The sequence below is a fragment of the Orbicella franksi genome, chromosome 6 (assembly GCF_964199315.1).
Source record: "Orbicella franksi chromosome 6, jaOrbFran1.1, whole genome shotgun sequence".
In the NCBI taxonomy this organism is placed as follows: domain Eukaryota; kingdom Metazoa; phylum Cnidaria; class Anthozoa; order Scleractinia; family Merulinidae; genus Orbicella; species Orbicella franksi.
Genome location: NC_138150.1, coordinates 9,116,465 through 9,144,155, shown reverse-complemented (window position 1 = coordinate 9,144,155; position 27,691 = coordinate 9,116,465). Strand labels below are relative to the sequence as shown.

General features: G+C 39.4%; 2 protein-coding genes across 3 annotated transcripts in view; one reads left to right on the top strand and one right to left on the bottom strand.

Annotated features, from left to right (window-relative positions):
• LOC145489013 (cysteine repeat modular protein A-like) overlaps positions 1-751 on the top strand; it is an 8,687-nt gene extending 7,936 nt beyond the window's left edge. For both annotated transcript variants that reach the window (XM_081467901.1, XM_081467900.1), the window contains one exon: positions 1-751. This exon is cut by the window's left edge and continues 476 nt beyond it. The gene's annotated coding sequence lies outside the window, so the exon portion shown is untranslated.
• Positions 752-849: 98 nt separating this feature from the next.
• On the bottom strand, positions 850-25,977 carry LOC145489015 (uncharacterized). The gene is made up of 23 exons (XM_081467903.1): positions 25,918-25,977; positions 24,502-24,568; positions 21,810-21,851; positions 18,074-18,194; positions 17,415-17,486; positions 15,510-15,581; positions 15,119-15,190; positions 14,821-14,892; positions 14,249-14,320; positions 13,671-13,742; positions 12,951-13,022; positions 12,348-12,419; positions 11,364-11,444; positions 10,966-11,040; positions 9,780-9,952; positions 8,165-8,305; positions 6,203-6,564; positions 5,617-5,826; positions 4,842-5,077; positions 4,346-4,505; positions 3,075-3,669; positions 2,688-2,833; positions 850-1,764 (listed from the first exon to the last, which is right to left on the bottom strand). The coding sequence occupies exons 2-23, from the start codon at positions 24,551-24,553 to the stop codon at positions 1,312-1,314; spliced, it is 3,423 nt and encodes a 1,140-aa protein (XP_081324029.1). The 5' UTR covers positions 24,554-24,568; positions 25,918-25,977; the 3' UTR covers positions 850-1,311.
• Positions 25,978-27,691: the final 1,714 nt, after the last annotated feature.

Sequence of the window (27,691 nt, the reverse complement as noted above, 5' to 3'; positions counted from 1 at the left end):
CGGCATGACTATCTTAATTCTCAGCGAGACTGGTCCAAATACTTGGTCTCAAAGAGGATCTGTTTTGAAAACGAGAGAATGCACCAATCACAATAACTCGATCTCGGAAATTGCTTGAACAGTACAAAGAAAATAACTTGTTTTGGTTCATGACTTTTTTGCTTACTTGATGCTTGTCCTTAATGTGAAAGATAAATAAGCCCTTGAATAAAGTAGTAGATGTAAAGAGAAATTGTAAACACCAGTTAGAACTTGTTCTCCACTTGAAAAAAGTTACTGCCTTATGTCAGTAATGCAGGAAAAGGTGCCGGCCACAAAAAGATCAAGTACTTTATAACCTACCCTTGGTTACAAAAGCATTGTGCACTGCAAGCACTAAGTCGGTGTTTCGTCGAACGTGTGTGGCGCGAAACAATGCGAGAGAGCATTAATGGCAGCCTTACCGCCTTAGACAAGACAATATTTTTACGTATTTTTCAAAAAAGGCAGAAATAGGAGAAAATTAATAGACGATATATGTTAATTGTGAAACGTATTGATCATTCAAGAAAAGACAATCTCTCTTTTTTGCCCGTATTAATGCTTGTAATTTTTTCAGCACGTTTTGAAGCACGTAAAAAAGGAAAAAACAATAAATTGACGCGCCCATTTCGAATCGAAAGCAACTGAACGAGTGTAATTTTTGAAGGCAATGACGTATTACAAGCAGTGTTCGTTTCAAACTTGGCAAAGTAGCTAACTTGCACATGATATTCCCACCTGCAATATATATATCTTTTTTTCAGTCTGGGGTGACTATTTACTCACTGTCATTGCTAATTAACATCATATGAATATTTACCCAAATATCGCCTTGAAGGTGTGCAGGTGTAATCGAGTGAGAAGATGATACATTGTGGTTTTACGTGGTTAGCGGGACAAGGTTTCTGAAATAATAATTGCACTATTTAGGACATTTCGAGAGTTTGAAATCTGTGCAATATTATCAAACGTTAGCATTAAAGCAAATGGATAACAGTATTTCTTGACCGTACATGTAAATATTTTATTTTGCGTTGTTCTTAAATCAGTTCGATAACTACATGCGTACAATTTGTGATAGTACCTCTGCCTTCCATTTGTCAAGCACACACTTATAGCTACCCGCTCACAAATGGCTGCTTAGTTCGATTCTTAAGTCCTTAAAATCCTCAGCGGACTAAAAGTAAGATTACTAACCTAATTCATATCTGCCCTCCCCTATTTCATATCCGTTGTAGTCTGCATTTAAATGACCACAATAACGGAAACCTGGTGCGTTTGAACGCTTATCTAGAAAGATGTCTCCAAAATATCGTCCACATCCATAGCGTCGTTGCTCCGCCCTACGACAGCACCCTCGGAGGTTTCCGTGTCGGCTTCGAAATCGGTCTGATCAGGAATATCAAGCGCAATTGCTTCGTTTCTCTTTGCTCCCTTTCCTTTTAGGCCGGCATCATCACTGCCCACCGCTACATTGGTCACGGCCGCCGGGTGATCATTCTCACCGTGACCTTTCTTGAATTCCACCTCCGGAACTTTACTCGAATCATCGTTCGGGGTGTCAAGCAACGAACCAGCGGAACGTTCACTTGAGTGCCGCTTCTTACTTCCACTTGCCCTTGAGCTTTGGGGTCCCCCAGGAGACTCGCTCCCGTCGCATACGCAAGCCGGTAAGCCGCTGTCGTTTTCTATGTCTTTTCCAGCAATGTTTTCAGCGTCTGTAGACATTTCCATGGCAGGTACCTGACACCAGAAGAGACATACCAATTTCATAGCTAAATATTTGTTTACTAGAAATTCAACTCAGCTACTAGGTTTCAACGCATTCTCCACCCGAAAGGCCCCTGCTTAATACAAACTGTTAAACACCGTTTAAAATAAAATAGTCTGTTCTCTTCCTATTTTTTTTGTTTGTTTGTTTGCGTTTTTGTTTGTTTGTAAGCTTTATCCGACAGGGCACAATGTTAAAAACAAAACTATTAGTACTGGATAAAATGTTATATGCGAAAACAGGCAAAGATGAGGGCTTATCCCTCAAAATTTCGAGTAACAACTAACTATTAAAATCGAGCTAACAAATTCCTCCAAAACCCCCTACTTCATTCCGTTCTTGTGCAAAAGAACCCCTTTGGGGCTAACGTATTGTTCTATTGTAATAAAATGGAAAGGAAATGAATTCCAGTATTTCCTCAAGTATTATTTTGGGGCAGATAGTCTTACATTTTTACCCACTGGCATATGTGATTGAGCAATACATATTAGACGTCGCACATACACTAGTCTTATTTTATTGTTGATGTACTCTATTATTTCTCGGGGTCCATGCTAACCCATTGTGACCGATTACTTAACATTTCCAGTTTGTCAGTTAAGTCAAAACACGTGATGAGATTCTATACTTTTGGAGATGGATCAATATTCTCTGGTAAATCAGGTTATACTGAAATGCTCACCCTGTTTTTGTTGTCGTTGTTGTTGTTGTTGTTGTTGTTTTTCGATATTATAATGCAAATTAACCACACTTTGGATAACACGCCTGGGTCATAACCCTGTGCCTTTACCCTCCCTCACTCATCTCCGTTCCCTTCGAGTTTGCAAACTATTTGGTAATTCATTTTTAAGGATTTAACCTTAGTTTTTAGCAATAACATAATGCTATCTTTCACCGAGTTGTCTCCATCGCCTGCTCCGTCCTGGAGACTCGGGCTTGTATCCTGTGCTGATAATATCACACTCAGACAGCACTCCCAGTTGCATTGTGGGTTCTTGTACACATCGTATATACTCTGGCCCAGTGACATAAGATAACGGACTGTAAAAAAGAGGATTTAGGTTAATCCATTCGTTTATAAAAGTTTCTAGCAAAGCTATTTAGCTTATTTTCTCCATACAGGTCAAATTTGTTCCATTTTACAGATTGGATACGGAAATCTGGTTTTAACAATGTATGCGTTATTCCATATGCAATCGTCTAAATTCACTATTAAGAACTGAATAGTGACGACTTGATAGTTTTATATATCGGCATCTTAGGAGGCATAAGAGACACTCACCGACGACTAGTCCTATGACCATGAAATTAGTTGTCACTAACAGAACGGTGACGCCAATAGAATCTTTGTCCTTCTCGATCGAGTAGTTAATCATTTCAGTCGGAATTCGCAACAAGACACCAACGCTTAAATTGAAGAACGTTGCTACCAGAGACGCCAGTTGCAGCAGATGCTCAAACTTATCAGGGATTGGCCGAGCTTGAGCATGCGCAACAGCGTAGAATCCTGACGCCATGGCTGCCATACCAATATAGATTCGCCCCTCGGCGCCAAGTAAGGCCAGGCCGGAAGTGAGAATCAACTTCCTGACCATCTCCACTATTTCCCAATACCAGCATCTCTCGTCGTAGTTTTCATAGATGAAACGCATGCCTTCGACGATTTCATACCGCTTTGGGTCAGGATTGGCGGCGCGATTTTTGATTTGTGGACGGTAGTAGAGCATATAGAGCACAGCCACGATGAACAAGGGGAACAGCACAGGGTAAATAGATCCCACGTAGGCAGCGGTCACGTATTTCTTATAGTCGTTGTCAAAACATTTCAAACTGTAGTCCATCTTCAGGTAGTAAGTGCAGTCCTTCATCTCCAGGTCCTAAAGAGGAGGAATATTTTATCAATAGATCAAGGTATTGGTTTCTGATGTGAGGTTTTTGACCGATTTTTAGTGGTTAGTAATCCGCTTAGTAAACTCACTACGCGCATGGTCACATCCAAGTTTTGGGGGTGGCCCTTGACCAATTTGTGGTTAATACGGAAGGCACATTCAGCAATTTTTAAAGCTACCTACTTTATGCCTGGTCTCCAGATTCAGATCAGTTGTTGAGCTATGATCTTCATGTAAACCTTTTACATTACTCACATGTAGGTGCTGAATTAGAGTGTGTTAAAATTGCCAGTCACCGGCGGCAGGCTAGCATCTCAGTCGTTCAAGGAACTGCAAAACCACTATTACTAAATTTTCAAGAGACTGAAGCTTGAAGTTGAACGCTACGACTGTAAAGCACAGTTTCCAGGGATTGTTTTTGCTTTGCTCCTCTCCTTTTCCAATGCTTTGCCTACTCCTACCCATATTCCATTAGGTCAAATACGGTATTAGGAACTTTTGCAAAAATGTTCGTTTTTATCAGGTAGTTGATCAGATCCATGGCAAAACGCCTGGTGTTTTTTTGCGCGGTCAGGCGTTAGGAAGCAACAAAAAAGCATAGAGAAACGTATCTTCATTAACTATGCTCTTGCGTTACCTACTATTAATCATGTAGCTCTCATACCTGGCATATTTGGTGGCAGGCAGGGGGGAGCATGCGGAGGATCCTGGAACAAGTCTCTGGAAATGTAATAAACATGACCAGGAAGGCGCTTCGGTAGCAATGCTCTTTGCTCAGCGAAATTTTTTCTCTCTTCTCCTCCACTGTCATGCCTTTCTGAAACCTATGTGGTACGGCAGAAAACGGCGATAAGAATACCATTCATTAGACTAAATTAGCCCCCACCCAGCAGCTAATGCCAGTCCACGAATATTTTTCGACAGTAACAAATTACGGCGATGAAAGTCCCGCTGCCGTCAGACGCCTCTCATTTATAAAGATAATTGATTCGTGACAAAGGTAAGCTAGAATTTCACAACCCTGCAACGGCGTATGTAGCTGTATACATTGATGTGATTTCAGTGAAAGTTATCGCTTATTTATGTGGCAGTTTTAGTATATTTAGTGATTTGTAGTGATTTGAAAAGGACGTTATGAGGGAACACAATGCAGCTCTTACTTGATTAATAGTTTCTTGCATTGAAAATATACAAGGGCCAAGATGACGATTCCGCCATTCAGGACCACTGTTAAAAACAGTCCAACGTATGCATTCATTTTCAAACTCTCTTTGAGGCAATGAAGAGGAGCTATTTGGATAAGGTTCAACTGGAAAAACTTGGCATAGTTGCTGAGTTGCAGAAGAGCTTCGGGCCACTGTACGTACGAGAAGGCGTCCAGAGTACCGGCTGTGACCTACGTGAAATGTGGAAAACAAGCTGTATTCAGGACTTGAAAAGATGAACACAGCGAAGGTTCCTTATAACGTTGCTAATTTTACAAAGTTTGGCGTTTGGCTGAGTTTCATTATTTTTTATTAGTTTGACGCCAGTTCCTGGATCTGAATGTAGTAAATGTCTTTGGTGTCACTATTTACACTGAATTTGACATCTGCGACCCTTCTCGTTTATCTTTTTCATTAAGGTTCTTGTTACAAGCATATAAATCAGTTCCAGATTGTTTCGAAACATTTCTTTTTGCGGACAAGCTATTTAACATTTCTTCTAATCAAATGCAGCCAGCTTTGCAAGGAAACTTAGAGTATTGATTAACTAACAAAATTATGGTTTGGTTATTACGATGGTAGTCATAAAAATAATCTTAAGTGTCAAAGTTTAAATTAAGTTTAGTTGTAGAATTATCACGATCTGTACCCATTATTGATTACTTCTTCGTATCGGTACGAGAAATAAGTTGCTGTTTGGGGCTTAAAATGATACCAAACCGTGAAATACCTGATAGAAACCGACGATGATTTTTAAGCGCGCCAGCACAACGTCGGATAGTGTCCGTGCCTTGGACTTGGCCTTTCTATCGTCACGGACAAGAATAAAGACGAACAGGAATACGGCGCATACAATGAGGATCATTTGTGTAATCAGCCAGGGGAGGGTGGGGCACTTAGTGCATCGTGACAAAGACTGGTAATAACCTTTAACGCACACCTGAAGGAAGCAGAAAAAGATTAATGATAATGATGCACGGTCGGTTTTACACTCTTCTTTCTGGGAAGTTGTTGGGGACATCGCTAGAGAGGTTGATTTGGGGGTCCTTGCATCTGTCAGGTCTGTCTTTTATCAGTTCGCTCATACTCATTTACATCCTGGGTGGGGTGAGGCCATGTGAAACAAAACATTTTTTAGTCTTAAGCAGAACACAAACACTTCGGTTGAGCTCCAGAGTCCTTTTAAAACTCGAGCTCTAGCCATGCCAGTACCAATATTTATCGACAATAATTTACACAAGGGAAGCGTTTAAAGCAGACGTGTCCTCTCTTTAATACCATCGCCCTCTGTTGAAAGTAAGCCCTTATTCTCTCACCTCGCATAACGGTCCCCCATAGCCTGTTTTGCACGGTTTTCGAACGGAGTTCAGCGATCCTAAGCAGGAAGAAGCCGTTGGGCACGGGTATGGCTTGGGAAACAGTCCTGTAAAATTCACATCCTGGTGATTGTAATGTTCGTCAGGTATCATCAACGCGTCCACAAATCGCTGATATTCCCAGCTTTCATTGTAATCTCTAAACTGCCACCAGAATCCTTCTTTGAGGAGTATAGTCTCGTTGCAGAGGACCCCGCGAACTTCCTTGGGACACGCTTCACACCCGGTGAATCGGCCTTTTCGATAAAACGAGTTGATGCAGAAGCAACCACGGTAGCTCGACCACTCGTCAGTCTTAGATCCTATTGCATTGAATGAGAAGTAAATTACGATGATTCTAGTTAAAAATTGAACGTCTTTTTAGTCCTGAGGAGCAAGGCCCAGAAACCCTCCTGTGGGGGTAAAGAGTGACAAAATACTCAATTTCGTTTTCTATTGATCTCTCCATTTTCTTGCACTCAGGTCGTCATGAATTATAAGGGAAGGTACTTTTTTTTTATTGGGGGGGGGGGGGGATGGGCCGAAGCTTCGGAGGGGAGGGTCATTAGTAATTTTTTTACAAATTGGGGAGGGTCAGACCTGTTTTATTCGCAACCGGGGCAGGGTCACAGTTTTTTGCGTTTTTTTTTTGGCAAGTGCAACAATTACTCCATGTCGCTTAGTTGACTCTTATTTGTTAACAAACACGCGAAGTGTATAGAAACCTAAAACTTGTATTTACAAGCAAAGCTACCAGTCAAGATTAATCTAAATTATATACAAGTGTCGAAATATTATATCAAAAAACTATCTTGTCCCAACTAACATAATTATCTCTCTCGACCAGTGTCCGCTTTCGTCCATATTTTGACGGCGGTAATGTTTCCGCGCGGGGTTCTGGTATAAAATCAGTCTCCGGTGACGATTCGTTACTTAAGCTACTCGGGCTTGAACCGTCAACTCGATCTTCCACATCACTTTGCGAGTCAGTTTCAACCTCGGAAAGTGATAAGGTCACTTGTTGCTGCACATTTCTTAGCGGGGGCTGTCGAGGTTGTTGACACTCCATTGAATCGTACAGCAAGCTGCCAATGTGCGCTTTGATCATTGCGACCTTTTCAGCTTTTTTCCCTTTGAAGGTGATCTCGTGATGGGAAAAGTACAAGGATAGCTCTTCCACCCTCAAGAACGACAGCTTATCGGAGTTGTACAATCCAACCCAGTCAATGTCATTGTACTCCCGGTTCAGCCGTTCCATTCGCTCCCTTTCAGTCTCCTCTTTCTTCTTCTCCTTGCGCATTTTTATCTAGGCAAGGTGCTCAACATACTCTGCCACAAGCTTTTCGGGAACAATGTATTTATCCGACAACTTTCTAATAGCCTCACTGTCCCCACTGACTAGTTCACTTTCCTCAAACAATCGCTTAATCTGAGCAGGTTGCTCCATCTGACCTCATGAAATCCTCGCATTCACCACAAGCGCATTTCCCTCTTTCTATTACTCGCACATCCTTGCCCATTTTCAAGTTTTAACCGTGCAATCACACGCCACGCAATTAACTGCTTTGTGCACAGACGCGGTTATGTGTGTAACACTTCCGGTTAGTTATTTTCACTTTTGGTTATTTTTGTCTTGGAGGAGGTGGGGGGGAGGGTCAGCTGTTTTTGTGTAGGTATTTGTGAAGGGTCATGCATTAATCCATTCTGGGAAGTGGGAGGGCCACGACTTTTTTCGCAAAAAATTCCCAAAATACCCGGACCTACCCCCCCCCCCCCCACCCCCAAATAAAAACGTACCTTCCCTAATATCATTAAATTCCGAGCCACTGCTACTTGCAAATGCAACTCTATTATATTAATTGCTCGTCCTGTGCCATGATCTCAGGGAAATAAACTTAGCGTGAGAAAAAAGAAATGGCTTACCGGCGGGACAAACGCGGCAAGCGAACTGACTTTTCGCAGGGAACTTGTCCAACTCCACAAAGGTACCTTTAGGACACGGAAGACATCCTGTTCGCCCTGCCAGAGTTCCGTGATGACCAATAGTATTCTGATAAAATCCCCCTACGATAAACATCCGAGTAAGCAAATTACCCCAGAACATCCAGCGGTGTTTGCAATATACAATAACAAGCATGAAATAAATTCATACTAAGGACCCGTTCAAAATACGCCGGAGAAATTTGCAAACGCAGCTTTATTTCTAAGGTTAGGCCTACCGTCCACTTTAATCCGTCACAAAAACGGGGCTTTTCGAAAACGTTCTTCAAACCACAGGGAGCACACGATCTTGTTGAGTATGAACAGAGTTACAAAGGAATGAAAAGAATATACAATTTACCTTTGCCTACTGTTGTCATCTCTTACGTGACAACCGCTACCTACAAGTCCTTTGTGACACTGTAGAGCTTAACCCGTACCTAGGCCTTTTCGCGCTCTCCTTTTTGGTTTTTTTTTGTGTGTTTTGGTTTACATATAACATTGCCAACGGAGGCAACTCTTTGCCCAAATGACGGTACCAGTGACGTCATCCAGCGCGCGCTCAAGCTCCCCTCCATCTCCCACATATGTTTTTTGACACAACAAATCTTTACAAAATCCTTCTCAGCTCTCAATTTTAAGGGCGGAATCTTGCTAAAACGCTTCAGGTATTTACCCGTGACATTTCATTTTCGTGCGGAGATCGGACGACCTTGGACGCGGAAGAAAAACTGCGAACCGGGGGAGGGGTTTGTAAAGATTTGTCGTGTCAAAAAGCATGTGTAGGAGAGGGAGGGGTAGCTCGAGCGCGCGCTGGATGACGCGATTAGTACCGGTTCAAGGGTACGATCATGTTGCGAAAAACGATTTGAGAAAAAACTTTGCTAAAGACGCTAAAACTTTTCCGACTGTCGTGAAAGTATTCCAAAACAAATTCGGCCAAGTTGTAGAAAAATCTTTCGACCTCGTTTTGTGTTTGTTTGGTTTCTTAGAAGGCACGGTACTTAGAGATTCGAGCAAATATTCAGATTATGTTCAAAACGTTCGGACAAAGAGTTGCCTCCCTTGTCAATGTTATTGCAAACCAAAAACAAAAAATGTGCAGTGCGCCAAAAGGCCTAGGTACGAGTTAAGCACTACAGTGTTACGTAAGACAAGTAGGTAGCGGTTGTCGCGTAAGAAATGACAAAAGTAGACAAAGGTTAATTGTATATTCTTTTCATTCCTTTATAACTCTCTTCATACTCAACAAGATCGGGTGTTCCCTGTGGTTAACTTTGCGTTTTAGTGTGGACGAAAAACATTTTGAGAAGGGAACATTTCGAACACGATGACCTCACGATAATCAAATTCAAAATGGCCGGCGATTGCTGCGTTTTTAAATTTCTCCAGGAGTGAAAAAAAAGCCGTTTACAAATTTCTCCGGCGTAGTGTGGACGGGGCGTAAATTTTGATTATATATTATTTAGCATGAGAAGCGATGTGACGCAGACCGGATATGCATACAAATGAATCAGTCTAACGGAAGCCGTGTCTTATTCTAGCAAGTATACAGTACCTGCAGGACACTTCTGACAGATGTAGGAGCCGTTACTAACTCTTCGTTGGTAAGTTCCGAAATGGCAAGGAGTACACACGTCATCGTTACACGTGAAGCCATTGCGTGATAAACCCTCTCGTAGTCGCTCGTCACGCGAGGCCTGGAACGTGTACATTTTATCCGTAGGAGCTCTGTCAAGAAAATACCAGGAGACACCTTAGTGTGTTTGACACAATTTTCAAATTTATCTTCCAAATTTACTCAAAAAGGGAAAAGGGAAGGTACGTAATTTGCTTCCCAAAACATCTTCCTAGTCACTAATATTTTCAACTGACGCTGTTGTCGAGATCTGGAGGGGGGGGGGGGGTCACTTGGATGTCACCACCAGAGCCAGTGAGTGGTTTTCTCTTCAGAAGACTTACTCTCTCATGCTGAGACCTTCAATTGCTGCTCATTCAGCCCTTGCGGAAATAATTTGTTGTGTCAACTGTTAACATTTACGGCATTTGATATGGTCTGCCAACTGACAGCATTTTGACAAGCAAATGTCGTCATTTTTGACAGAATTCTTCATTTTTTTTCAGTTTTCTTGAGCTGTATTTAAGAAATAGAAAACATGTACCGTGTTTCTATCGAGTTGTAGAACAGGAGTGGAAGTTTGGGAGAAAGAGAAATGCTGTGGGAACACGAGCCGTAGGCGAGTGTTTCCACAGCTTTTTCGAGTTCTCCCAAACTTTCACGAATGTTTCTATAACCCGATAGAAACACGGAGAGCATGTCTTCTATTTCTTTTAGAAAACACCGCGACGGAAGAAAGGAAAACAACTTGTTAACTTTGACTATCAAAATGTAAATTCTCTTTGCTCGCGCCATCATTACGTTAACAGCTCGTGCTAGTTCTGTGTTTCTATCGAGTTATAGAAACACGATTTTTAACCAATCAGCGCACGTATTTTCTTAGGGCTGTTTTCTAATGTATAATAAATACCTTCCTAAATGTCAAGATCATTTTGGATCAATGTCCCATCAATTTAAGCTATTTTATATCTTTGAGAATATAGTGAAATCCACTATGGCTTAATTAATAATGTCGTATGATGACATATGACATAGGACCAGCAAGAAAACATCTGATCTTGGAGGAAACTGACCTGAAGGCTCTCTAGCATAGTTGTTTTTACTGCAAATGAGTGTTTTTACTTACATTACAAGTCCAACTTTTTTCTGCTGTCGAAATGTTTCCATCTTAACTCGTACAAGAGCTGTCTGTAGAATGTAGCTATGATTAAAATGCAATGACGATTACTTTCTGAAGCTTCGACCTGACTGCCTACATGATGGGTGACTAACTAACTGACTGACTGACTGACTGACTCACCGAACAACTGACTGACTAACAGACTGAATGACTGACTGACAGAATGACTGACCGACTGACCGACTGACCGACTGATTTACTGACCGACTGATTTAATGACTGACAGCTCAATTCATCGACCTGCCGACCAACCCGACTAACCCGCCTACCCACCCACTGAAACTGAATACTGAAAACCAAGCTTAAATAGAGCTTCATCCTATCATACTCCAGGCGGTACTTACATAAGAGATAAGTTAGCGAAGTCAATGTAGTTAAATGAGTCAGGCTCCAAAGACGTGAGCTCATGGTTGTTAGATAGAGTCCTTCAGAATAACAATAGAGAATACTTCAGGGGTGACTTATTACAGGCTTTCAATTCTTATAGATAGCTATTTTCTCGTAACGCCACCCAACGTGGTTTGAAATACGACAGCGGTTGGAGTAAGCGAAACGCATCGATCTAATCTGAGTTCGCATAATTCACTAAGTACACATGATTTTCTTTGCATTTCCGTACTGGGTCGACATGGTATCGATAAAGGATTTTATTCAAATGATTTCACATAAGTCAATCTATAAATTAGACTTAAACTAACGTTTGCGAATAACTAGTCACAAATACACCCAATTCATCGCTTGTTTGTTCGTTTGTTTGTTTTTGTTTGTTTGTTTGTTTGTTTGTTTGTTTTTTTCTTTTTTTTTACAAAGTCGAACAACTCGACATTTGAAAAAAGGTTTTGATCGATTCGTTCGGTCATTCATTGTCAGGTGATCAAGGTGGCAAATATTTCTTGTTTACACAGCAAAAGCTTATGTTTTCAATGCTGTACACATGGCCGTTCGGGCAGCTTGTAACTACATTTTCTTCGATACAGAATGAATACAGTTTCTATACAACGAATGTTCTAATTCTCCGACATTTTATTGGTTCTCTTTGTGACGATAATCCTTAGAAATGCTTAAGACTCTGAAGCGCTTTTTTATGTTTGTTTGATTATTTGTGTTTAAGTTTTGTTTTCGTTTGTCTAACGCAACGTTATCGGGATTTCTTTAATATAACTATTCAGACACGTTCTTTTATATATCAGAATTTCAGATCTATTTTGAAGCATATCTTTCCACCTAGTACAAGGCTTGTTTATAGATCAATTTAAGTTTAGATTTTCAATTTTGTTGACTTCAGTAATTTCTCTTTACAAGCTAATACACATGCAAATGATACTCACAAGATATCAAGATTTGATGCCCCTTGGAAAGATTTCGGTCCAATTTTAGTAAGGTTATTGTTATTTAAAAACCTACAAACGTAAACGAAGCAAACATTGTTTACACCTGGACAAGACAATTCTTTCGCCCTGACATACTTCAAAGTTTGACTGAACAGTGCTGTGTGCGGTTTTCTAAGTGTACCGATCCCCACCTAGCTGGTAAAATTTCTAAAGATTTAAAGGGTGCATTTTCCTTCCTTGGTGAACAACAGTTGATGAGTATCTTGATCGTTGTTGCGCATTAGTTGGCTTACCTGTTCTTTTCTCCGTTTTGAATAATTATAGACAAAACTCACTACTGTCGGGCGCTTCCAACTGAGTTTAGATACTGCTGCTGCACAGTTATGTGAAGTCATTTTGCTACAAGAAAATATATCTTTAAAAAGGGATGTCATGACTTTGCATAGCCTTTGTACGTATGGGATTGGGTGTAGTTGATCAGGTCAAATGGATGCCTCGTGCCATGAATTATACGGGTGTTAAATATTACCTCTAAACATCACTGTGCCTTATTACCAAACGCTGTTAAACAAGAAGATAAAATATTAAATATACACTTACACATATCTGAGGCTTCCTGCGTTTTGGAAGAAGTTGTCAGGTATAGCGGTGATTTCGTTGTGTTGCAAAAACCTTCATGTCGAGAAAATAAAATATGGAGGTGTACTAATTTTCGCACAAGCCTGGAAAAACCATGGTTTCTTTGATTTTGTTTAGTTCTATTGGTTCGAAGGCTTGTTTAAATACTCTAAACTTGTGCAACTAACTAACTTATGCGACTAACGGAAATAGAGAACTAACAACACATGTGCAGTGGGATACAATTTGATTATAGGCAAACTGTTTCGCGATGGATAAAGTATTCGAAATTTCGAATGTGGAACGCCAAGATGGACGTGCTGACGATATTGTCAGCGAAGTCTTTAAGAGAAAATATTGTAAACAAGAAAACAGCTTCTTGTCAATTTCGTGACATTTTTTCTAAAAGATTTAAGTTGTGTGATAGATCTCTTGCTTACCATCTACCAAGCTTGCTCGAGACCATACCGGAGAATATCTACCCGGCCCTCGGCCGTTTATTGTTCAGATCTTTCTGTGCTTCGACCGTACCGAGAAGAGACCTAGCCGATATTCTCCAAGTACGATGTACTCTTTTCTACATACCATGCACTTTTTGTTATTCACGATAAGCCCTCCACCGTTACTCTACGTTAAATTCAAAACTTGGCTTAAGATATAGTTGCAATTGACTGATCAGTGTTTCTTGAGTACTTTACTCACAAAAACTGCAGACTCTTTGCATCTTTCAACAGATGGGCGTTCAGTTTCGTCAGCTTGTTCATGCTGAGCCCGCTAAATACATTAAGAGAAGCATAATTATTTAATTATAAAGTTTCCGTTACGACAAACTTAGCAACATTGCATTCATACATGATTTTCAAAGCTCTAGATATTTCCTAGCTAGACAAACTAACACCCATTTGGAACTGGGCTACAATAGCTTTGAAAGACAGACACAGACTCGCGTTTAGTAAAGTGAACTCAGTTTTTTCTTTTCAGTATTCTTATTTCATTATTATCTTTATATCTTTTCTTTTACTCAAATACTTACTCCTAAGAGCACACTAGTTCGTAGAAAAGCCCTTTCATTCAACCGAAGTTTTCTTGTGATTCACAGCTACATTTGGTATTGTTTTCCATAACTTGAGATATCATAAACGTTTGATATTACTTGGTTGTCTAACTGTAATCAGTAAGCCTGCCACCTGTATACTTATTTATAACTCATGAGAATAAGGCATGCGGCGTTATATTTACTTCTGCATGCAAAAGTTGTGCAAGAAAACAGTGATACAGACAGTACTTTAAGGTGGATGAGGCCATGAAATATATTATGAGGAAGGTCCCAGATCATGTTGATAGACAGCCACCTGATAAAAGAAGGAAAATTGTGATTGCAAATAGTCAGTGTCGCATGATACTTTATATATAACGTAAAAATTGTAGTAAAACCCTTTTCCCCCTGTCCTCCTCCCCCGAAAGTAAGTAAAATAAGTCTCCCAGATCCCAGAAGCAGAGATCCCCACAATAATAAACCCCTCCCCCTCCTGGAAGAATGCCGATGGACTTGCTCTAGCGAAAATACGAATTATTTTAATTATACACATGTAAGTCCTGTATGGTATAGCTTGTTTTGCGTTTTACTTTGCTGCAATTTTTTCCACACGATGAACCTTCCTAATAGCTAGCTATTAGTCCAATCATTTTTGGCGTACAAAATTCCCTCCAAAAATATTTCCGCCTGTAAGACGAAATTGAAATGTGCTTTGCCATCGTCGTTTTGAACAGTCGCAATTGAAATGATTAAAAAAAAACTAGGCCCTAATGACTTGCTATTTTACTTGTATTTTATTTATGTTGTCACTCTTACAAATGCTTCAGGCTCGGCATGTCGTGGAAACTACCAGTTTCAAGCTTTGAAACCCTATTCTCACCGAGATACCTGAAGAAAAAAAATTGCAAACCAGGTTGAATTTCTCATTTTCGCGTTTTCCGCTCACACTTGCCACCATATTGACTTAAGGCGCAGAGGTGACAATGTCAAAATATAAATTGAATAACAGTTATATAATAAATCTGCAAATACGATTTAAGTAATAATTCTCATCTATTAAATATTTACTTAATGCTTATTTCATGAATATGCCTATTAAACAAGCAACAGTTACAGTGTTGAAAGTTTCTGCAGTCCGCTGAAAACTCCTCCTTTGATGGAACCAATTTGATTTCCTGACAAGTCCCTTGGGAAGGAGGAAAATTCATTTTAAAACACTCTTAAATCTCTGAAGAAAGTAACACTGGTCTTGTTGTCGCCAGAGATTAAAACTGATTAACTTTCCAACAGTCGATATTGCCGTCATCCCTCAACTTTAAGAACACTAGCTATCGTAATGTGTTAAATTGTATCTCTTGTTTACGTTTCTGTTTTTGCTTTTGCAATTGTTGTTGTTGTTGTTGTTGTTGTTGTAGCTGTTGTGTTGTTGTTGTTGCGGTGGTGGTGGTGGTGGTGGTAATGGTGATAATGGAGTTGGCTATATATTCTATTAGGTTTCTGCTTACAAGACTTCCAATTTCATCAGATTGCTTAAAACACTGCTTGGAAGGTGGTCTATCATGTTCCTTGCCAGATTCCTAATAGACACAGAGAAGAATGAGATAAGAACAGACGGGATGGAGACAATACTTGTATCTTCCACAATGCACGCAGCAACATTCTTTCTGTTTGGGCTATTTCGCGTACAACTTGCTTGCATACAGTCGCAAGTTACATACACAATGAGATGAGGAAAACTACTATTATTTATATATATATTGCATGTAGTCCCGGGATTGTGTTAAATTCCAAGGAAGACATCGAATGGCATCAATGGTTTAAGAAACGTAAAATCGGATGAAACCGCAAACCAATTAGAGAAAATCATTAGTAAGATTGTAACAGCTGGACCAGCGCGATTAAATAAAATTGATAAATTTTAAAATTCGGTAAAGCCACAAAATGAAAGAAAACCTCAAGAAAAGACATTTTCAACTTCTAATCACGTAACGTCAGTATGTCTGCTTTCGTCGCTGTTTAGTCTTCTTGGCGCATACATTATTATGCATGTGACGTATATCTATACAGAGCAAATGAAGATTATGGATGGGTGTTGAGAGATGTCGTCGTATTTCGGAACTTTTAATTTAGCTGGAAGAGATTTAAAATTTTACTTGTCTATTGTTGAAGACCTAAATGTAATAACTGGCCTTAAATGTAATAAACTCCTAAATGTAATAACATTTGGCCTTAAATGTAATAAACTCCTAAATGTAATAACATTTGGCCTTAAATGTAATAACACCTAAGTGTGACAACATTTGGACTTAAATGAGATGGTTTATACTCACGTCATCATTGACGTCATCAAAGGCGTCATTAATCAACTCACTGTTATTGCATAAACCACGTGATCTGTTGCACCATCTGTCATCTCATTAAAAGGGTTCTTTTATCGCAACGAGTAACATGTGTTTTCGGGTTTGTCACCTGACTGATGACGTCATTGCACTCAGTTATAGCGGAGCTCTGCAGCGGCCCGAATCTAAGGGCTACAGAGCGGAACTTGGCGGCCATACTCCAGAAATATGTCAACGTTAAGATTATCGTCAGCTTATATCCTATTTGATGTTGGGCATCCATGTTATGGCCAATTGACAGTTGTCAAAAAGGTATTCGCTGACCAGTATCACATGACTATTTCACGGGCTTACGTATTCTTTTATTTTGACCGCTGATTAGGTAATTGTTCTCCACTGGATCGCGGGCTCAAGTCCTATTTTTAATCTGTCTATGGTCTCTAAGTTCAGATTTAAACTAAAAATAAAACGGGAAGCACTGCTTTTAGGCTTGGCTAAATCTATCAAGCATTGGAGTGATATTGTCATCACAGCATCCGGTACCACTGTGATAGTTTTGTCTGGAATTGTTGTTTGGACTGATCAGGTTGTGATTCAAGAACGGACTGATAAATCGCTGGCGTCTTGAAAATATTTTCTGCGGAACTATATTGGTTAACAAGTAGATTTAGAAACAAAAACGTCACGCTATTACCAACCTATCGAAATTTGTTTGTATGAGAAGGAATTTAAAGGTTGGAATAAGGATTCCCGCTTACAGGGATTGTGTGTAGTGTCACGTGATTATTTTACTAAACAACGAGGTGGTTACGTCAATGATGACGTTTGTGTAACGTTGTTTCATTTAAGTCCAAATGTTGTCACACTTAGGTGTTATTACATTTAAGGCCAAATGTTATTACATTTAGGAGTTTATTACATTTAAGGCCAAATGTTATTACATTTAGGAGTTTATTACATTTAAGGTCAGTTATTACATTTAGGTCTTCAACATCTATTGTCAGCCCTGCACGTTATTTACTCTTAAAACTCGATTACTTAATACAAAGTGCTCATTGTAAGCACGCTTACAGGATTTTAACATTTCTTATTGTTGCCATATGTTTCCTTGTTATGCTTACAATCTTGTTGTCGGCGAAATTCCTGCAATCAATCAATGCGTAACTACGACATGGGCGTTTTATCAAACTAGATTATTCTAGTAAAACTACAAGAACGCCGCCATTTCGCTATTCATGCATTTTGATTCATCGTTAGTGCCAGTGGCGGATCCAAACCTTGAGCTAAAGGGGGTAGGGGGGCACGGTGGCCGGTTTTGTTTTGCTTGCCCAGAGGGCTTTTCTTCCTTCTGTAATTTCTTCTTTTTTTACCCAAAAGAAGGGGGACCCGGGCCCCTCGGGTCCCTCCCCAAGATCCGCCACTGAGTGCAGATTAGTATCTAGATCGTGTTGATAATTTATAGAACTGGCAATGGATTGCACGAACTACATCGTAGCCGCACAGCGTCATAAAGGCATGTTTTCTGTATAGCAGCCTTTGAAACAAACCTCGACATGCAGTCATTCTATGCGACTTTATGTTGCTCAGTGCTGGACGCGTTAGTAGATAATTGTAGTGTTACACATGAATGTTTGATTCTTAACTCCCAAAGCCTTAGCCAAAGTGAGAAATCTTTTGATGTGGACGAGAAGTCTTTTCATCTTTCAATATTGATCATTGTATGTACTTACACGTGAGTGCTCTCTTGTGGCACACCCGTAGGAACAAGCCAATAATTCTTGTTGGAGCAGTCAGTTTTCAAAAGGGAGGTGTCAGTCGGAGCCCTCGAACAATAGCAGTTGGACGGACAATCTACAGTTGGAATAAGATTACATGGTTTTCACAAAAAAAGAAAAGAAGAAAAAATATCTCAGCAAAAAGTATATTCAAAGGCTTATTACTCCTAATTACCAAAAATCACATCACTACATATTTCTCTGTAAAGGGGTTGCGCACGTTTTGACCGCTTGTCATTTTTTCTGCGTTGAAACTGGTTAACTACGACAAAAAAAATACCAAAAGAGTTAATAATTGACCAAATAGAGAGAAAAAAAGGAAAACGATGGTCAAATTTGAGTATGAACATTCAGGTGGATTACCAGGAAGAATAAAGCTGAAAAATGCAACGTAAATTTCTTTAGGTGCCAACACTATCATCCGATCTTAACTTGAACAATCATTAGAGTAACTGATTCAGCTTCCTCCCTAGAAAAGCAGCTGTAAGAACAGATGACTCGAAAACGCCTCTTAGCGAGGCAGGAACCCTCAAGAAACTCAGAATATCTGTTTCAACGCGAAATGGCCTCTCAATCAGAGTGTATCAAGGTCTGACTCCTAGTGTAGGTGGGATATCGGGCGGATGTTTAACTACGGTTACCAAAGCATATAGAGGTTACTGAGGACTAATGCTACTTCTGGTGGATGGGTTCCCGGACTCCCGTGGTTTTCGGGTCATTCCGAAAATTTGCTGGTTTAGGGAGTGGAGGGAGGCACCGTCTTCAAAAACACACACAATACCATGACACGAGTGTCAAGTTTCAACACAAACCTAAGGCACCTGTCATTTGGATTCTCCATTTTCGTAAACACACATTGGTCTCTTTTACTAGTTGGGTTTGAAGTAAATGGAGCTACATGACCTTTGGTTACGGCGGAATCGACCTTTTTCGCCTTTATATTCTTTAATTATATGTTGTTATTATTATTATTATTATTATTATTATTATTATTATTATTATTATAGATTCGCACAGCTATTGATGATATTGAAGCTGGTTTCGTCATTGGCTCCGGGCAACAACAAGTTGCCTAGGGAGGCCAAGAAACACCCCTTGTTTGCTTTTTCTCTTCTTTCTACATCTCCAGCACCTTTCTAAGAATTCTTGCCGACCCCAACAATGCACATCTCTGGATCAGTCCAACAGGAATGCCCACCTCAATGGCTCTCAGATTGTCCTTCAATCTCAGTGGTATTGATCCCAATGCTTCCACTACCACTGGAATAACCTTTGTCCTCACACCCCACATTTTTCGGACTTCTCTTGCTAGATCTTGATACTTTTCAACTTTTTCATCTTCCTTCTCTCTCACCCCATTATCCTCTGGAATTGCCACATCTATAATCTGACAGCTCTTGTCTCTCTTGTCAATGATCACCAAATCCGGTCTCCTAGCCCCTATTTCATGGTCTGTTCGCACACTGAAGTCCCATAGAAGTTTGCAATCCTCATTTTCAAGCACACTGTCTGGAACATGGTCATACCATCTCTCCTTTCGTTCGAACCCACATTTTCCTGACAGGTCCCAATGGATTGCTCTAGCCACGTTATCATGTCTCCTTTTGTATTCTTTTTGTGCCAGTTTCGAGCACGAACTTACAATATGGCTAATGGTCTCGTTACCCTGCTTACAGATCCTACATTTCGGGTCATTCTGTGACTTGTCAACCATCGTTTTAATATAGTTTGTTCGTATTGCTTGATCTTGTGCAGCAATGATAAGAGCTTCTGTTTCTCTCTTGAGCTTTCCTTCTTTTAACCAGGTCCATGTTTCCTCACTTCTTTGTCCTTCACCCTGTCTTGCAAACTGTCCATATAACGGCTTTTCTTTCCAGTCTTGAATATTTTCAGTTCTTCTCCTCGCTTTAAAGTTGGCAGCTGTTTCTCTATTCTCATCCCCATCCCTCCTGACGGCTTTTAACAGTTCTTCCTCGCTTGTTTGGACATAACATTCTAGCGATACCTTTGCGTGATTGACACAATCCTCTACGGATATCAAACCTCTCCCTCCGTCCTTCCTCGGCACATAAAGTCGTGCCACGCAGTCCCGTGGATGGAACCTTCCATTCATGGTTAGCAATTTTCTTGTTCTGCGATCTAGGTCCCGAAGTTCTTGTTTCCTCCATTCAAGTATTCCTCCTGCATATCTAACGAGTGACACTGCCCAGGTGTTTATGGCTTGTATCAAGTTTCCACCGTTCAACTTCGAGCGGGCAACTTTTTTAACGCGTCGTAAGTATTCATTTCTGATTTTGTCCTTCATTTGGTCATGAAGCATGTCGCTGGCCTCAAGCACTCCTAGATACTTGTACCCTTCGCTTTCTTCCATTGCTCTTATTGTAGTGTCATCTGGTAGTGTTATGCCTTCTGTCTGTGCCAGTTTGCCACGTTTTATGACCAAGACAGCACACTTCTCAATGCCAAATTTCATACCGATGTCATTGCTGAATATTCTCACTGATTGTATCAGTGAGTCCAGTTGGCACTCACTTCTGGCGTAAAGCTTTAGATCATCCATAAAGAGAAGGTGATTGACCTTTGTCTTGTTGGCATATGTGTATCCCGCTTCGCACTTTCTGAGAACTAGGGACAGCGGAATCATGGAGACCACAAAAAGGAGGGGGGATAGGGAATCACCCTGGAAGATGCCTCTTTTGATGGAGACACTTCCAAGACTTTCTCCGTTTGATGTAAGTTCCGTTTACCAGCCATTCATGGAATTTTCCAGTAAGGTCTTAACATTTTGAGCTGCACCAAATAGTTCTAGACATTCAAGAATCCAGGAATGCGGTATCATATCGTAAGCCTTCTTATAATCAATCCAGCCCATTGCAAGATTCTTCTTTCTTGATTTGGCCTCTCGTAGGACCATTTTATCAATAAAGAGCTGGTCATTGGTTCCTTGGGAGCCTTTCCTGCAACCTTTCTGCTCATCCGGTAGTACGCTCTCGGTATCCAGGAATTCGTAGAGCTTGTCAGATATTATCCCTGTTAGCAACTTCCACATTACAGGTAAACAGGTTACGGGGCGGTAATTTCCTGCTACTGTGCCTTTCTCTGGGTCTTTCATTATAAGGACAGTTCTTCCCTTGGTCATCCACCCAGGAACGTTCCCACAGTCTAAGCATACTTGAAGCTGGTTTGCGATATTGTGGTGTAGACCCGTAAAGTTCTTCAACCAAAACCCCTGCACCATGTCTGGTCTGGTGCCTTCCAGTTCGGAACTTTCCTGAGAAACTGGGTCACCATGTCTATGGTGATGGCAACTCCACTTCCTCTTTCAACTTCTTTAACCATTCTGCATCCTTATGATGTGTTGACTCTATGCTCCAAATGCTCTCCCAAAATTGCTTGGCTTCTTCTGAATCAGGTGTCATATCAGATGAGATTTTGTCTCCACTTAGTTCCGTATAAAATTTTCTCTGGTCTGTCTCGAACAATCTGTTCTGATGGAATTGTTTGTTTCTGTTCTGGTATCTTCGGATTTTTGTAGCCTTGGCAGTAATTCTTCGTTTGAGATCTTCAGAGACATGTTTAAGGCCTATTTCAGCAATCTCGTATTATTATTATTATTATTATTATTATTATTATTATTATTATTAATCATTATTATTATTTGTACTATTATTTACAAAAAAAACCGACATACCCACTGAATTATCCAACATCCAATTCAAAGCATCGAGATTCCCTATTGAAAAAAAATATATAATGTAGCTGATTAATACTTTATTTTGTGCATTACAACTTGGCCTGAAGGGTATTAAGCTTTATTACTTCTAGGGATGTTTATTTGAAAAAAAAATATTACGTTACTTCCCCACTCTAATAACATGACTATCTGTTATAGAGTCGTTTCATTAATGTGGCGCACAAGATTACTCCCGCAATTCTGGCCATACAGTGAATGAAATGTATTTCTGGGTGGTTCTGGTTGGTTCAACTTCCTTTCGGAATTCAAATCATTAGCACTGGATGTCAATGCTTACATCTACACCCAGGTCTTACATGCTATTCCTTTTTCAAGGCAAATGCCATGATATAATTATAGACTAATGATACCCTCCCAAGTAATGACCCCTTATTGGTTCCAGTGGACAAGTCAGCATCTTAATCTTCCTTACTGTTTTTCATACATTTTCTATAATTTTTTTTGGGAGAGTGTGGTTCCAAATCAGTACTTTTTCCTCGTCTTATCAGGTCAATGATGTTTATAGCCAGCCTAATTATGTTTGACAGATGTGAAGTGTCAAAGGTAAAACGAAAAAGCAGTTTATCAGTGCTGGTGCAGTTCAGAGCTCCAAGTAACTCTTCTCTTCACTCAATTCTATTTTTTTTTTTTTTTGGCGACTTAACTTATGAAAATCTGGTGGTAGAACAATTCGTTTATTCCTATTTGATGTTTTATTTGTTATTATAATTCTCGTCACAAGTTTGCTTAATACTCTCTTGATATTGTATGAAAAAAATTAGAAGTGGATCACTCCTTATTTCTAGTACAGTTATTAAGCTGTTGCAGGAAATGTAGGATTAGAGAGTTATTCCAATATATACGCCATATCCTCGAGGTAGTCCCGATCATGTTATTTTTAGACATGGTACCCAGTTCTCTCGTGGATAAACTTACCACGCACGTTGCGCAGATGTTTTTGTGGAGGGTGAATTCGCGTAATTTAAGGCTGCTTGGACTGTCTTTCGCGTCGCATGATCGGCTACTTTTAGGGGCGCTTTCCAATCAATACAAAAATTCCGATTTGAATTTCCAGAAATTTCTAGTGACGAATGGAACAGAATTTTCTGGAAATTCGGGAAAAGAAGACAACCTTGCGAGGTATACCAAAATTTTCGAAAATTTCGTACTGGGAATTTCCATTCCATATGAATTTCCTCGCGTAGTTTCCGAAATTTTTGGTTGAATGGTTCATTTTTCGGAAATTCCACAATTTCCGGAAATTCTTGAGAGTTTCAGGGAGACTTCGTACATTTGTCTCCGTTTCGAAATTTTCGAAGGTTTTTTTTTTTTTTTTTTTTTTTTTTTTTATTGCTAAACACACAATTACTTACATTGCCTTACTCTACTCACAACAATAACTAACCTACTTACAATACACTACATTATTGTTATCATCATCATCATCATCATTATTATTATTATTATTATTTCTAATGCTTTTACCGTCTTACAAACGTCACTTACAATACATAAAAAAAAAAACACCTATTTACAATACTTGGCATTACGTTACTTACTTACAATACACATTGATTGCTTATTATGACTTACACATTACGTTACTTAAGGAGTTACAATACAATGTAATTACTTAATTATACAAAAAAAACAACAACAACAACAACAACAAAACAAACAAAAAAAAAGAGAAACAAAGACCTTGCAACTAATTACTACGGGAAACGCCTTAAATGGTGAGAAGGAATTTCCACTTCTGTTGAAATTCCCTTTCGCCATTCGACGTTGCAGCAATATATTTTTCTATCTCGATTTTATCCTGCACTAATGAGATGAAGTCGCTGAAAACGAACATAGTATTATTTAGAGCGTTGATATAAAGAAAATATTTGCCTAGTATTATGAGGTGGTTGAGGGTCAAACGGTGAGTACAAGGACGAGTAATTCCAAATAATACCTCTGGCTCGGAGAGAAGTAAACTCGCGTTACTTACAGTAGAATACCAACTTTGGAACTTATACCAAAAGGAAGACGCTTGCGGACAGCTAATAAACAAATGACGTATGTTTTGACTATCAGAGGGACAGAAAGGGCAGGATGGGGAGGCAACCTTGTTCATTTTGTATAATATACTGTTCGTGGCTAAAATGTTGTGTATAATTTTGTGCTGAAACATTGCCAATTTAACTTCTTTTGTGGCTGTGAAAAGCAGAAGATAAATTTTATTTAGATTCTCTTTTGCGATGCCGTATGATAAGAGTTTTTTTTCTGAAGTGGGAGGTTGAAGATTTTCTAAGGTTAACAGTTTGTCGTATAACATCTTGCACGTTATATTACAGATTGGCGGCGGAGGTGTAGTAGAATCGCCAGAATTAACGTGAAGGAGCTTCTTCCAACTTTGAGGGATCGCAGATAAAAGACTATAATATTGTAAAAAGTTGCAATTTAGCATGTTTTTATTGCGCAAGGAAAGGAAAGGCAGGAAGCAATTTTCACGCTCGTCAAAAATTTCGAAGGTTTTTTGTTGAATGGAAATTGCCCAAAACCTCTCGGGATTTTTGAAGCCGGTTGAGGTAGTGGTCTAAAATTCAACTTAGAAGGGATAACCTCAGGAATAATGTTTTATTTGTTTATCCTCCCTTGAACCTACCTAACACGCTCGTGATGAGTATGATCATTGTAGTTGCTGCCATACGATCCATGACGCGTTCTTCTATCTGTAAATCACAAGGAATGCCTAATATGAATAGGAATTTGACAGATCTACGGTGGTATTAAAGTACTGATAAAATGCGCTCCTTCCTGATCCGCAAGAGCGACTATGCATAGCTCATGATGTCTCGTTTTGCTCCTATACTCAGCAAGGGGCACTAACTGAAAACAAATTTATTGGTTACAGAATGAAACTCAAAGAGAAGCGTGTCAATCAGTCTTACGCGCTACAAAAATGTCGACATTTTTAAAATTTCCTTTTATACCCGTGTTCCCAGAACATATTTTGTCTAAGAAAAAAGAACACTAATAAAACACTGATCACATATGCGTTTGGTGTTCAAAAACTGGAAGCAGCTGGTATAATTATCTTATGGCGTATTGTGTCATTATTGTAATTACTCCTTCTTCTTCCTACATTTTTTTGTGCGTGTTTTGTTTATTCTCGACTAAAAGAAATCTTGACACGATCTCCCTTATCGAAGTCCTTTGAATATATGTACGTAATTCAGTCTTGGATGCTTCACGGGTAAAAGATGGCCTGGCTACGCTTTTGATTGTCTCCTGTCACAACTTAATGTTTTCGTATGCTGCTTTTTAAATTATTTTTTCCATTTGGCGTAAATCCACATGTAATTGAGCAGCAGAGTGGTTGGTTAACTGTCTTTCTTCAATCAGGTTGAACTAAACTTTACTGAACACCTGCGCGCGAATTACGCATGACATCTCCATTTGCATTTTGTGAGCTAACTGCACGGAAAAGACCTTTGAATTCGAAATTCTGGCTGGGAGATTGTAATGATCCTTTTTTTCTCTGTTTCAGAACCAGTTGGTGCTGTATATTCAGTTGTTCGGTGTTCACAAAGCAACAGGCAACTTTAGCTTTATCAAAGTGGCATTTAAATAAACAGATGGTCTTCTATCTTCGTACACAAAAAATAAAAAAAGTTAATATTTATTGCCAAAGTCTTGTCTGAATTGAACGTGGACTCATTAAACTAAAACTGAAAGCAAATGAGAATGGAACATAATTTCGAAACTTGGTGAACCGAAAACTTTCAGAAAACAAATCAAACTCGAGCACAATTTGAATTAGGAAAATGATATCTTGCCTCAAAAACTGTTTTTTTGTAAATAGATTTTTACTCATGAAAATTGGTTTACCAAAAAAAGTTATATGATATGATTTCTTGCTTTGTTGAGGGGTCTTAAGAGTGAGCGTTGTCCGGCGACAGAATAGTAAACGCTTCGTAACGACTTTGTTAGTAAACGAAAAACTAAATCAGTTAGACAGAGTCAAACAGTTAAAAGCACTGTGTTTACAGTCCAGAATGGTAACATTTCAAAGTCTTACCAACTGTTCAAGAAAGCCTTCGAAAAAGACAGCTGCCGTCAAACCAGGTCCTGGTATACAGTTTCGATCTATCTTCCTAGACTGAAAAATATGTACACAGCTACATGCATGATGTGTATATTTGCATACCTGAGTGATGAGAAGGTTTAATTTGAAATTTCCCTTGGTGAGCCAGATTTTTTAGACCAATGGCGTTCCAAGTTATGGATACGTTATATTCCAATTAAGGTCAAAATGGTGATTGGAATCGTCTTTGGCAGAGCTGTTTTTCAGGGAAATTTCTAGTTGCTTTCTTTTCGTTCCTACTTAAACATCAGACCATAATTGCTTGTTTAGAGGTGCAATTATTTAAGTCACGCGAGATGAAAGATAAAAAAAAAAATAATAAGTGTGCTCCCAACATACCAAATAGGTTCACTGAGCCGGTAAACCCAGTGAGAATACGGCATATTGCTTAAGTAATGTTCCGCATAAGAAGTAGACAGAAATCACTAATCGGATGCAAAAAAATAAAGTGATTACGGAAAATATTTTGTAAAACAGAGGAAAATTTAATCTTGCCAACTTTTAAGTTGCTCATTGTCAACACATTCATGAGATGATCATGACGCGATAGACCAATCATAACGTCTGAAACAACACAGCTTAAGATTAGTTTCAAACTCCCCAGATCCAAGCAAGGATAACTTTTGGAAAGGGAAAAGAAAGAGAGGTAGCGAAAGTGCACATGATATCCTCAGTTCCTGCATATCGTACGCAGGTAGCTAGCAGTCAGATACAATGCCTTGATGCTGACCATTGGGACCTTCTGATTTTGTGTCGCCACCGAAGAACGGGGAGGAAAGCATTGCGTGGCGAACAAGTCAACGGTTTTCAAGCAGACTACCTTTCGTCACAAAATACAAGTAATTGCACAGATCTTTTACTCCCAAGCTCTGTTCGGAAACACTCTGTAAGCAAAACATACACTCATAATTGATGCCATCAATGATCTTTATTTCCGCTTACAAAAACTTACAAAGTTTAATTCCCTCAGCCATAGTCCCAGCTCTCACTGGCATACGAAGGTTGGTACAAGGTTGCCCCTTCTTTATTTTCTATTGACAACATTAAACCGTGTAGTAAAAATAGATAACATCGTCATTAAATCACCCAGTATTTACTGGAAGCAAACTTACGATAATAAAAAAGGATCCAATCACAGCCAGCGAAAATAGACAAAACGATTGTCGACTGCATTTCCTTCGGTAGTTCTATATCCAAAATTTCAATTCGGAACTATTTCAATAGTTCGCGTTTCTTTAACAGAGCTCAAATTCGAGTTTGATCATGAATTTCGTCATCACAGAAAATATATTTACCTGCTTCATTTCCTTAAAATGGATATTTTTGATCCACGCAATGATTCCATTTATGTAATATGTAACATATATTTAAGACCAAGTTAATGGCTGTTGTGAAGTCAAGGCTACAATCTAAAGTTGTTGAGGCAGAGATCACTTTAGATTGCTATTTCGGTAGTGCATAGTTAATAGAAGGAATGATTAAGAAACCCGGTAGACATCAAAGAAGCAAGGTTAAGATTTATGTTGGAAGGTCCTTGACCCTGCACATTTTTTGTTTTATGCTCATAGACTATGCATTAATTACATAATCGCAATGCTTCTATTGGTTAGTTGTATAGGCAAAAATAACCAGCTTTTGTATTTTACAGATTTTCTGCAGGGTCAACCTCCAAAATAGCCAACAAAAACATACAACAAAGAACTTTCCC

What these genes read in the sequence shown, in the direction of transcription:
- LOC145489015 (XM_081467903.1), bottom strand. Translation starts at nt 24,553, where the DNA reads ATGGATCGTATGGCAGCAACTACAATGATCATACTCATCACGAGCGTG. An exon ending in ATAAGAAATGTTAAAATCCT is followed by an intron (nt 15,582 to 17,414) that starts GTAAGCGTGCTT and finishes TGTGTCTATTAG; the next exon opens with GAATCTGGCAAGGAACATGA. An exon ending in GCAGGAAGCCTCAGATATGT is followed by an intron (nt 12,420 to 12,950) that starts GTAAGTGTATAT and finishes TTACGTTTGTAG; the next exon opens with GTTTTTAAATAACAATAACC.